This window comes from Zonotrichia albicollis, chromosome 26 (assembly GCF_047830755.1).
Source record: "Zonotrichia albicollis isolate bZonAlb1 chromosome 26, bZonAlb1.hap1, whole genome shotgun sequence".
NCBI classification, from domain to species: Eukaryota; Metazoa; Chordata; class Aves; order Passeriformes; family Passerellidae; genus Zonotrichia; species Zonotrichia albicollis.
Window position 1 is genome coordinate 4,172,148 of NC_133844.1, and position 12,512 is coordinate 4,184,659.

General features: G+C 43.2%; 1 protein-coding gene across 1 annotated transcript; it reads right to left on the reverse strand.

Annotated features, from left to right (window-relative positions):
* Positions 1–211: 211 nt before the first annotated feature.
* Positions 212–11,892, reverse strand: BNIP3L (BCL2 interacting protein 3 like). The gene is made up of 6 exons (XM_074559010.1): positions 11,688–11,892; positions 7,266–7,446; positions 6,710–6,782; positions 5,347–5,450; positions 4,411–4,560; positions 212–3,245 (listed from the first exon to the last, which is right to left on the reverse strand). Exons 1-6 carry the CDS (start codon positions 11,770–11,772, stop codon positions 3,197–3,199), a joined length of 642 nt encoding a protein of 213 aa, XP_074415111.1. The 5' UTR covers positions 11,773–11,892; the 3' UTR covers positions 212–3,196.
* Positions 11,893–12,512: the final 620 nt, after the last annotated feature.

Below are 12,512 nucleotides of genomic sequence, written 5' to 3' on the forward strand. Positions count from 1 at the left end.
TAACAGTTAGGGTTTATGTCCCTTACTCTTTAATCTGCAAATTAAACCCAATGAGGAAACAGAAGAGAAATACAAGGAATACAACAGAGTTGATCAATCATACAAAATCTCAGCAATTCTACTTTACATTTAATATGCTGCCACATTATTTTCCTTCCAGAGTTTTTCCTGGACAAGGTGCTGGAGGACTTGGAGAAGGTACACAAAGCCATCCAGGGGGAATATTTTTATTAAGTGCTTCAGGAAATGAAGCGGATGATCCCATGTCACTAAAAAACAAAACAAAAACAAACCCAAGCAATCTTTCCAAAAAATTATTCCAGTCTATAAACAGCAGCTTCAATGTTCATGTCACCCAGAACAAAACAGTTCCACAAAACATCTTAAAAAGCAGACCTGTGAAAAAAGGGAAAGAGAAGAAAGACAAAAGAAAGGCGCAGCATGAAGTCATTTCAGACAAGCAGTTTTGTGAGAGCTTTAATGGCACAAAATGTTTATAAGCTACAACTTATACATGTAAACTGTATATAATGTTACAAAGTGCTAACTAATTTATGAAGAATGCATAATCACTTTGGCTCAGTTAACTCCAATATTTCAACAAATGTCAATTAAAAATTTGAATTTCTAACAATCTTCAGCTTTCACTTTTGAAAACAGTAAGTAAATATGCATTTGCTGCAGTTAGGTCAGCCTGCATCTTTAATGTGCGAGTTTATGCATTTTTTCTTGATCCTATTTACAAGTCTAGGCCAGTTTTCACTGAATGTAAGAAAAATGAAGCCTACGCTTTTTTTTCCAAAACTGTAAACAGGTATAAAGCTTTTTAAACAACATTTATCTTAACAAAACTTCAACTCTCAATAATTGAAACCCCTTTGCGAATGATACAACACTCTATTCCTGTTCATTGTAAAAGTGGAAGTTGCAGATTTCCCTCCAAAGCTTGGACAGGGTCTCAATAAATACTGCATTGTATCCCAGGCAGTGTTCCAGCGAGCACGGGGCATTCCTCAGCTCTGGGTTTCACAGGTTTCACTCCAAGTGTCATTAGTGGTCTTGATACTCCAGCCACAAGTTAGCACTGTTATTTATCAGATATTCTGAAGAATTACTTTTAATTTAGAAAGGCGTAATTCACTGGGTTTTCCTCTTTAAAAAATATTCCTACTAAGTAAAAATCTCTTTTTCCACTACTCCAATTTCATACAAAACAAGGTGCTGTGTTAGAAGTGAAAGCGGTCCAGCCTTTCTCCTGTCCCCTCAGATTTCAGGGCTGTAAAATGAAGTGTTTGATGCTCTCTAAAACACCCTCCACCAGGTTCCCCTGCCCACCCCCACCTCTGGGTGAAACCCAATATCCACACCCAAAGCAAACCTGCACTTGTGGGCAGCTCAAGTGCCACTAAGTACTCACAACTAAAAGGAAAAAAAAGCAGATTACTCAAGAGGATTTGTTGCTCACCCTGAAAGCATTCTCTGACAATATTCAGAAGTAGAGAATGAAAATAAATACAGTTTAGCAGTGGATTGATACTTAACTTTTTCCCTTCCTGGGAGCTAACTGAATTTTTTTAACCCAAATCTCAGCTGGGATTTAGCTTCTATGCATCAATTGGTTCATGCAATCACTGCTCTATCAAATAATCAACTTTATAAAGTCTGATGCAAGCAAACAATCATAGGTAGCTGCTTTCTCCAAATGGCTGACTGGATTTTCTTATTTTCTACAAGTCAGCCGACTAAAGTTTTTATTTAAATGAGATTTTTGCTAGTCTAAAAATTAGCATTGGTTCCCTAAATACTTAGTATTAAAGTCTATACCATATATATATATATATATTCATATATATATATATATATATATAAAAGGAGTATTCTGTCCTTCAGAGTTCATGCTACATGTTCTGAAATCCAATAAAATATATTTAGGGACAAGACTGTCCCAATGCTTTGTAACAATTTGGTACTAAAGCTTCACATTTTGAAAAGAAGTGTCACTGAAGGAGGACAAGGCTTAATGTTCCCTAAGATAAAAGTTCAACAACATCAGTGAGAAATCTACCCTAACATGAGACATCACAAGTGACTTTCAGGTTCCAAGTATCCCCAAAAAGGAGATTGTACAGTAAACAATGAGAGAGAAGAATATTGAGAATTCATTTGCAGAAGACATTTCAGAGCTTTTACAACTTCTGAACCTTTGTGCACCTGCAAGATTGTCCCCCTTGAGGATCAGCCAAACGCTTTTCCTGCTGAAATCGCCGCATCTTCAGAGATGTAAATGGGTCCACCACAAACAGAATCATTTCCTTTTACACAGAGCCTACCTACACTACAGCTGCTGGGTTTTTCCTTAATTTAGAACTACTGTGAAAAGGAAAATTTCACGTTGAAAATTTTCCCTTAAGAAAACAGGTAAAGAAAAAAAAAGCTTCTTCACATGCAAACAATGCAATTTTTCTAATAGTTCCTAGGTATCAGACAGGTTTTCCTACAAGGAATAAGGAGCTGACTTCATAGAAAAGACAAGATTACAACAATTACCTAGTATTAAAATATGCTGATGGATTTAGTTATCCTACTTTAAAATTTATGCAGTCTTTGCCTCCTGCAATTCAAATGGTGTTTGTTACCCAATACAAGGGGCCGAGCAAATTCCCCCCGAAAGCTGATTTAAACTGGATCTTTATTGCCAGTGATTTCTTAGTTTATTCCACAACCAGCTGCTTTTTTACAAAAGAAAAACTCTTTCCCACTTCAATCAGTAATTTCCTTCCAAAGAGACTGTTTTATCACCACCATGCAGTCAACACTTAGATCATGCACAACTGCAACTGAAGTCAGGTTGCACTAAGGAGGCAACAGCATCACTGATAAAATTAAACTTGCTGGTGGCATTTTGCATTGAGAGAAGCCCTTGCAACATAGAGACAGTTGTAAACTCCATCCAGCAACTCTGACGTGTCTTGCAGGCCAAGAGGCAGGGGAATGGGAGAGAGGGAAAGAATGTGGATAGCCAAACACCTCAACAGAGTTCCAACACAATACTGAATTCCAGAGTTAGCAAAAACCTGGATATGGAAGGAAAGGGTGAAGTCAGGGTCATGCTTAAAATGGTCTCAAGTCAAATGTACTAAATGAGACAGTAACACCTTCACAGGTCACGTGGGCTCCAGGTTTGCACTCCATGGCTTCAATAAGTGCTGGCTGAAGGTGTGGTCAGGCGTTTCCCAATGTAGATGCTGAAATAAAAAGTATAAGGATAATATATTGCACAGGAATACTCCCTGCTTTCCCACAGCCCCCACACACCCAGCTGCTCTAATCCCTCTCTCAAGTCTGAGACCCATCCAAAGACTTTTCTCTTCTCTAAAACTACTTACAGTGAGGTTTTGCATGAGTCTGGAAGGATCAATGCTCTCAGTACTCACCCAAAGTGGGTTTTCCTCCAGTGCCAGCTCATCTGAAAACCCCAATCCAAAAGCTTTTGTGTTTTGAGTACCTGACACAGCAAATCTCTCAGACAACTGAGGTAAAACATAGCAAGGGCTGCCTATAGGGAGTGGGGAGAGCTTTAAGACTCTGGGCATTGAGGATCTATGCAAGCACTGACCACAAGCAAGATTTCAATCATTGCAGAAATGCACAATTTTGCTGTAGTACAAATATTTCACAGTATATCCTCACATATTCTATCCTAATTTATTTCAAAGTTTAGAAGAATTTAAAGAGAAACTTAAACTACATCCACAAAATCAAACACAAAGCTAAACAAAACCATGTTTTGAGTTCATGCCTTTGCCTCATCCCAGAATTTAAGGTGGATAAACAGAACGTAGGGATTTAGGCAAAGTGAGAGATTATATTGCATTACACAGGCAATGAAAACACTGCTGGGCAGAGACACAGCTCATCTTGCAGGACACATCCAATTTTTCATCTCTCTTTCTCCAAGTATCAAACTCTGACTTGCAGTAACACCACACTGCAGCATTGAACTGGAAATGACAGGGTTTGTGCCACACACACCACCTCAGCATCATTATTTGTACAGTGGAGTTTCATATTGGTCAGCTAAAGTTATTTTTCATCTATTCTAATTTTCCCCCTTATAACCTGAAGCATTTAAATAAAGGCACATAATCAAATTGCACATGTTACAATTGCAAAGGTTATTTGCAAACTCATCCGTGCATATTCAATGTAACTTGATTTATTCTAGAAATAAAGCACATTAAAGGCTGCAAAGTTCTAACTGCTGCAAAGTTTTCCTGCTTTTGTAAAATTACACCAAGTCTGAGTGATGGGCAAAAATCAATACTCTAGGAAAAGTCCTTTTCAGCAGGACTTGACATGCAAGCAAAGTAGAAAGGCAAAAACTGAAGTGAGAATTAGGTTAATACTTACCCTAGTCCCAGAGCCAAAACATGAGATATGAACAGAGATGGAATGAAAACCTTAAGAAATTCTGCAGAGAAAATGCCACCTTTTTTCATTGCTCCACTTTTTCTCATACTTAGAGACACTGAACGTTTAGGATGTCTGAAATGGAATTCCCTGCAAGAAGAGGGGGAGGGGGGAAAAATTCAACAAGACTTTTTTGTTTCTTTCCTCTTTTTTTTTTTTTTTCCACACAAATGCACAGATCTCTGTAGGAACATTTTTTTTTTTTTTAAGTACAAAGAGCTAGAGATCAAAGCCCGAGATCCCTTACACAGAGTAAGGAATCAAAGAGAGTAAGAGGAGGGATTGTGCAGAGACCACTTACACAGACAGTATAGACACAAAGGGAGCAGGAGCTGCAGAGAGAGGTAGGTCCGAGAGAGGGAATTTCAGCATGTGATTTGTTAGCAAGAGGCCTCATTTTTTGTTCCAAACACAGATACAGAAGTCTGCCAGATTTAGACAGCATCCTCTATTTTAATAAAAATGCTTTGCATTCAAGGATCTCAAGGTTTCCCCTTCCGTGGATGAACATTACATATTTTACATAGAAAGAAAAAAAGGGACAGAGAATTTAGGAGACTTGCTCAACACTCTTCCATTCAATAAGCCAAGACTAAATCTCATGAATCCCAGCTCCAAGTACCCAGCTCTCCCACTAATTAGAATTTTGTCAAGAAGCCTGGCAATCAGCTTGCTGTGGCTTTGTATTACCTTCAAGTCATTCTGTTGCTATTTTGATTTTCATACTTCATTGTTTCGACCTTTTTAGCCTCCCCACAGAGAAATCAATCTCTTCCTAAGATGAACTTATTTTGATTGTGAGATTGTCACAATCTTTTTCTTCATCTATTCATTAAAATCTATTAATATTCATTAAAAACACGGAGTTTAACTCACTTGGGAGGAATGTTTTCAGGCCTACTTGACCAGTCTGACACCCAGTCTGCACTTTTCTTCAAAACTTCCAATTCTTTCTCTCCTTCTACTGCTTCTTCTTCGGACTGAAACACACAGGGGACAAATGTAACACACGACCAGCTGCTCCTCAGGGTGTTACATTGAGAGGGACAACAACAGTGGTGACATGATAAGCACCAAATGGTGGCACCTGATAAACGAGTAAGTGTTCTTGGACTGCTGATTATTTCAAAGAGATTTGATTTTGCCAGCAGAAGTTAGGAAACCACAAATTCTATTACTGTAGCCAGGATTTCCACATTATTGCAAGCTATTTGTTTTTTTTAACTAACAAAAACAAATGATTACTTTAATCTTAAATGTAATAAGCCAGAACTGTGCAAAAAATATTTACAAATGGAAAAAACCATCAGGTTGATGGCATTCCATTTAAAGCCCACAGAACGTGACTAAAAGCATGGCAAGTCAAATAAAATGGTTTCAAAACCAGTATTTTGACTTTTTAAAGGTGTTATTAATAATTTAAAATTTACATTACTTGCAACTAGTAGCTTGGACTGGGTGAATCCCAGATGCAAGAGGGAAAAGCAAGCACTCACTCTAATTGTATATAAAGATTTTACTTCACATCAATAGATGCAAATGTTATCATACAAGAAAAGAAATAAATTAGGGAGAGTAGAGAACACCACTGACTTTAATTCCTACTTAGTATTAAAACAATCTCCTGAGTGACTTTTATTAAAATAAGATAAGCCACTTACAACATTAAATGAGAACCACAGCAAACCCAGAGGTAACCAAATAGCAGAGTCACAAGTGAGATGCAGAGCTCACCAACACCTTCATTCAGAGCCTGTTGGCTCTCAGGGCAGAACTGCAACAGTCCCAGGTCTTTGACAAAATTAAATGCAAGGTTTCATTCTTCCAGGAATGCTTTTTATTTATACTGCTGAAGACAGCAAATTTTATGACATTATCCAACTAAGAGTTCAGCATGAGTCTCCTCTCAGTTTGTGTTATGGAGATTACTCAGTGTCATGTGAGTGTCTGCACAGCAATCACTGAACACCCTGAAATCCTGTGCAGAAATGTGAACGTTTTAAACCCACCTTTGACACCCAGGGCCAGCAGGGTTACACAGTAACATGACTGCTAGGAAAGAAGCATTTCCCAGCTGTACAGATGGAGACTCATTTTTCCCTCACTCCAACACCATTAATTTCAATTAATAGAGAATATAAGTCTTTTGACATCACAAAGAGCATGTTCTACACCTCAAGCCTAGATCAAATATCCATAACTTACAAATGTATATTTTAAAAGTTAAGGAAGAAAATACCTGAGAACTACTGTCTTTACTTGTGTGCATTTCCACATCAAAAGTTATCTGTCCATCATCTTGAGGTGACGGGCTAAAGAGAAATTGATATCATAATGTCATTTTGTCAACTAAAGAATCATCAGTGTAGGTAAATCTCAGCTAAATTATTTCCTCATGTACTTTTGGACATCATTCAGCTGAGTTACTGACTGCACCACCCTTCAGATACCAAATACCAGCACTAGAAAGTCTTCCCAACCCCCCTGGCTTTTCAATTACTTTAGAATTTATAATCCTACCTTTCTCCACAGAGTTCACAGTTGCTCCCCAAAGCAAAGAAAGCACTGCCCAAAAGTTCAGCTGCTACAGAAAAGATGCAACTCCCTTTGTTCTTATAGGGAACACTACCAGTACTGTGAATTACATGTGGTTTTGTATCATCACACAGTTACCACGGGCCAGCAGCTATTCCAAATGCTGCAGCACAACAGACTTTTCCCTGACAAAAAGCTCTACCCACCCACAGGACAAACTGGGCCATGAACCACAGGCAGAGTAGCCAACACTCCTTTACCTGTCACAGTGGGAACTACCTCTTGAACTGCTCTGTCCTGACTCGTGCTGTGCATCCAGGAGGATTTTCTCCATGTCTCCATTGTGGATGGAGGAGGAGGATGGCACGTGCTCCAGGCCCCCGTTCTTGCCGTTGCCGTTGTCGTTGCCGTTGCCGTTCATCTGCAGCTCCACCCAGGAACCTGTGGGGCAGCCACACGTCACCTCACGGGCAGCCAGCACCGCACACACCTTCAGTTTATCAACTGCACCCAGAGGGAAACACCAGCATGCTGCGCTCAGATAACACACACTGACCTGAGAGAGCTCATAAACACAGGACAGGGACAACAGCCTCGGGATTCTTCTTCTTTCACCAACACAAACACCCCCAAAAGCTGGGCTGCTGCTCCCTAACTCTGGAGCTCTCTCCTTTCTCCCCAACTATTAACACTTCAATCAGCCACATCTCTCTGCAGTTTGTGAACTACAGATCACTCCATGACACCTTGTCCTGTTCTACATTCCTTTCTCAAACAGAATTTTCATTCCTATGCCCCTACTACAAAGCTCCCGCCCTGTGCAGCTTTATAGTCTCCTTTCCTTTACTTCCAAAGGCCTTGGACCAATCCCCAGGTTTTCTATACATCAGGCAGCCTGCCATTCTCAGGTCTCCTCCAGCTTGCTTTGGCCTGGCACAAACATCTCTCATAAAGCTCCAATTTACTGTTCCCCCCCCCCATTTTTTGGTAGTTTTACCAATGGGACATCTTCACGTGCACTAAGATCCAACAAAGAGCAAGAGTGCACTCTAGATGACAAGGGCAGGTGCTAAAAGTTCACACACTGTGTAGATAAAGAGAGGATTTTTATTTTAAAATGTGTATCACTTATATTTTATGTGCAGATTAACCAAATATGACAGTGTATGTTCTGATACATTCTTTAGTGATATGTTTCAATTGGTGACATGTAGAGATACATGTCACCACAACTCTTCTGTAATTTAGTTTATTCCACCTGAAGCGAGGAGCTTTCAGGGTTCTTTTTGTATTTGGTTAACAATTTTTAAAAGTCTGGACATCTTCCTCCAGGATGTAAAAATATCCAAGTAAGAAAAGCAAGCCTGAAGCTACAAATACAACATTTTGAGCATTATTTGTACAAGTCCTACATTTTAACACTGATTTTTGATTTCTGAAATGGGAGTGCGTGCACTTATATTTTGTAGCATGTCTCTGGGAGCTCCATCAGTGACACAGGGAGGGATGTTTAATACTGAGCCTGTTTCCAAGTTGATTTGATGAAGAATTCTCCTTTAGCACCAATTATTCACCATGCCATGCAGTGATGTCCATGGAAGCATCATGCTCTGCTGGTTCCCAGCCCAGTCTCCCCAGGCTGGACTCACAAAAGGGAATTTTGGGAGTGCCCAGCCACTGCTCAGCACTGCACATCAGGCTTTCCAGACAAGCAGGTGTTAACTGGGAACAGGCAGCTCTGCTCAGTCAGCAGCAGACAGAGACTGTGTCATTCCAGATTGCTGATGATTGCTGGTGTCTGAATTCCTAAATAAAATGGCCAAACTCTAAGAGCTTCATCAGAAAGGCTGTTCTGCCTTGCACAAGAGACCACACCTGCAAAAAAGCAGGTGGCAAATGCAATTAGCAAGTGGTCAAAAGTTAGGTAGAAGAGCTTTATATTCCCCAACAACCACTTGTGGCTATTGGAAAAATCAGGATCTGCAAAGCATCTAGGACCAAAAAAATCAGCAGAGGACAAAAGTGTGATGGGATGTGTTCCTCTGACACTAGAACACCCAGAGGATGGTGATCACATCTTACTCTGACACACAGCTCTAAATCCACTGTCACAAATAAAGTTTTTACTCATTTACCTCGGGCTGACAAATTCTGTGTTTATCTAAAACACACTGTGGCCGTAGTAGGAAGAAATCCCCAATTTTCCTGTGAGTAAAGAGTCCCTGGGAGCTGAGTAGGAGTTGACATGAGGAGCAGCACGTTCCCAGCTGACCTCACCAGGAATGACTCAAAATACATTAAGGAAGCATAATCTGCCATCAAGCTCCTGCAGCTGCCCACTCCCATGGCACTCACACTGGGACAGGGAGCGTGACAGGGACTGATCAGAGGGACAGAAACCTCTGTTTCTTTAAAGAGATGGACAGGAACGTATTGGAGAATAAACTGCCCAAACAACAGAGAATGGGGTTTGCCCTGAGCTTTTCTGTACATTAATCACCTGCCTGAGAACTTTTACTTTCATATCTTTCTACTTGACAGTAAAATAGGAAACGTGGTAGAATTAAGAGTAATACAATCAAGAATTGTGGCAGCATTTCCTCCCTTCACAAATCACATAACGCACACACACTTTGGAGAAAAAGAAACCACAAACAATTGTTCACGTCATTGGTATTTTTCTCCAAAATTGTCTGAATTTTGGCTTTGCTCTATAGCTAATTATATCACTATGAATTGATATACACCGACTTTAATTCTATGTTTTTCCATGACTTGGGGGACTGTTTAAACAGCAGGGGTTAAACATGTTGGAGAAGACTGGTCTCATTTTGTTTATTCCCTCTGATTTCAGCTCAGTACATGAAGTGGAGATATCAAAGGCAATATATAAATTAAATACTGTACACATTTTATGGATATAAAAATACTCCAAGCTACTGCCAACTCAGTTGCCCACAAGTAGTCTGAGATATGATCGACCTGAATTAACTAATAAATATTACTTTTACAATGAAGTACAACATTAAAAACAAAAAAAAAAAAAAGAAAAAAAAAAAGGGAAAGGAAAAGAAAGTCAACCAGACTCCCACAATGGTAATTATTAAGCAGATTTTCCATGACAGAACTAGATGGGCTCTTGCCTAAGGTGGGATTTTTTTTGTCAATATGTAACAGAGCTTTATAATAATTAAAATATAAGAAGCATCTAGAATTCCCAAAGCAAGCAACTTGGGTTTTTTATCTCTTTGAACCCAATAAAGCACAGGTTACCAGTTTTATTCCCAGCTCTTCTGCCTTCCAAGTGCTAAGGGAATCTTTGAATAAAAGGCCCTAAACACACACAAATGACACACAGAACACCATGAAAAGGTGTCTCAGCTCATTAGGCTGAGAAGTTCACTGAAAAGCTGAGAGAATGGCAGAAAAGGCACCTCTCTCACCAAAGCATTGTGCAGGGGCTGAACATCTAAAAGCACCGCTGAGTCTGTGGGGAACCGATGGGGTGCATTTGTTTTGCTGCTGGAGCACAGTGCCAAACATTTCCTCTCGTACCTCGTGAGCTGGGTGAGCCTCTGAGGTGCCCCAGCAGCAAAATCCCCGCGGGCAGGTCCATCCCGGGCTCACAGAGCTCCTGGCGCCCCTATCAGCAGCACATTAATGAGTCCCGGAGCTACCACATTGCCAGAAATTAAACATAAAATACACAGCCATCAAATCTGGCCATTTCTGAAGTAAGCATTGAGTCAGGCACCCAGCACGTCACAACTTTAACAGCCTAATTGTTATTTAAGTATAACAGGCCTGAATAATTTGCCAAGATTATTGACTCGGGTAACATTGTTTAAGGTGCCGCGGTTATCACACGACGGAGTGTTACCACAACACAATAGCAGCGTTATGAAAAGGACACAGTTTATTCTTCCCTTCACACAATTTCCACTGAGTTACGGAAAAGCAACAATAACGAGTTTATTTTGCGATCAGCTAAACTACATCGTAAACCACGGAGGTTACAGTTAATCATTAATGCAATTTATTCACCTCTTCTATCCTTAAAATTTAGAGATGAAAAGACATACCGAAGGAGCTGTTTATAACGAAGGGAAAGCATTGGCCAAGTAAGTACCAGAGCCTACATGATGTGCCTTACTAGTGTTATCCCAGGAACAAAAGGATGCAGCAAAGCAGCTGACAGAGATGCCGGATATAGAGGGAAATAGCTCACGTCAGTGCTATTGACTCAGCCACCGAATAAATTCATTCCCACAGCCACGCTCCTCCCCCTACCCCGCTGTATCCCATCGTCGCTGTTCGGGTAAACTCCGTGTAACCACGCAACGAGCTCGGGCCGTTCCTCGGGGGACTCGATGGCCCTCAGTCCCCTGCGAACGGAGGCGGCTCGGGTCCCGCCAGGGCAGCACTCTCCCGGCACCCGGAGCCCGTTTGATCCAGCCCGGCAGCGCCGCGCGGCCCCCGGCTCTCCCGGCCGCTCCCGCCGCCAGCCGGCCCCTCAGGCCCCCCGCCGGGCCATTTATACCCGCTCCGCCCCGGCCATTGGCCCCCGGCGGCTCGCGCGCCGCGTCCTACGCCAATGGCGGCCCGGAGCGGCGCCAGGGGGTCGCGGCCCCTTCAGGGCCCCCCGCGCCATTCCCCGCCCGCGCCCCCGCGGCAGCACTCACTGTTGAGGCCGGGCTCGCCGTGCGTCCCGTCCGCCGGCGGGTTGTTGTTGTTGTTGTGCTGCGGCTGTTCCTGAGGGCTGGACATGGCGACGGCGGCGCGGCTGAGGCGACCGAGGAGCCGCTGGGGCAAAAACAACAAACCCGGACTCCGTTCCGGGCCCGGCCGCCCCGCCCCGCCCCGTCGCGCTGCGCAGGCGCGGCACGCGCTGCTCCCGCCCTCCGCCTCCATGGCGCGACCCGCGCCCGCGCACGTCCCGCGCGTGCGCAGGCAGGGCGGGGGCTGAGGGAGCGGGGAGGGGACACGGGGACAGGGAGCGACTGAGGGACAGGGAGTGACAGAGGGAGCGACAGAGGGACCGAGAGTGAGTGACAGAGGGACAGGGAGCGACAGAGGGAGAGGGACCAGGAGCGACACAGGGACCGAGAGTGAGTGACAGAGGGACAGGGAGCGAGAGAGGGACAGGGACCAGGAGCGACAGAGGGACCGGGAGTGACAGAGGGAGCGACAGAAGGACAGAGAGTGACAGAAGGACAGGGAGAGACACAGGGACCAGGAGCGAGTGACACGGCCCGTCAGGCTGGGAGAGCCCTCCCAGAGCCCCGAACCCGAGCGGTGCCCGATCGCCACCTTGTCCCCTCTGCGTGCCACCTCCAGGGGACCCCTCCAGGGATGGGCACTGCAACCCTTCCTGAGCCCCATTTCCATGGGGAAATTCCTGCTGTGCCCACCCTGAGCTGCCCTGGCCCAGCCTGAGGCCGTTCCCTCTGCTCCTGTCCCTGTGCCCTCCTGGCAGGAGCTGGGCAGAGCCACAGGGCCCCCCCCCC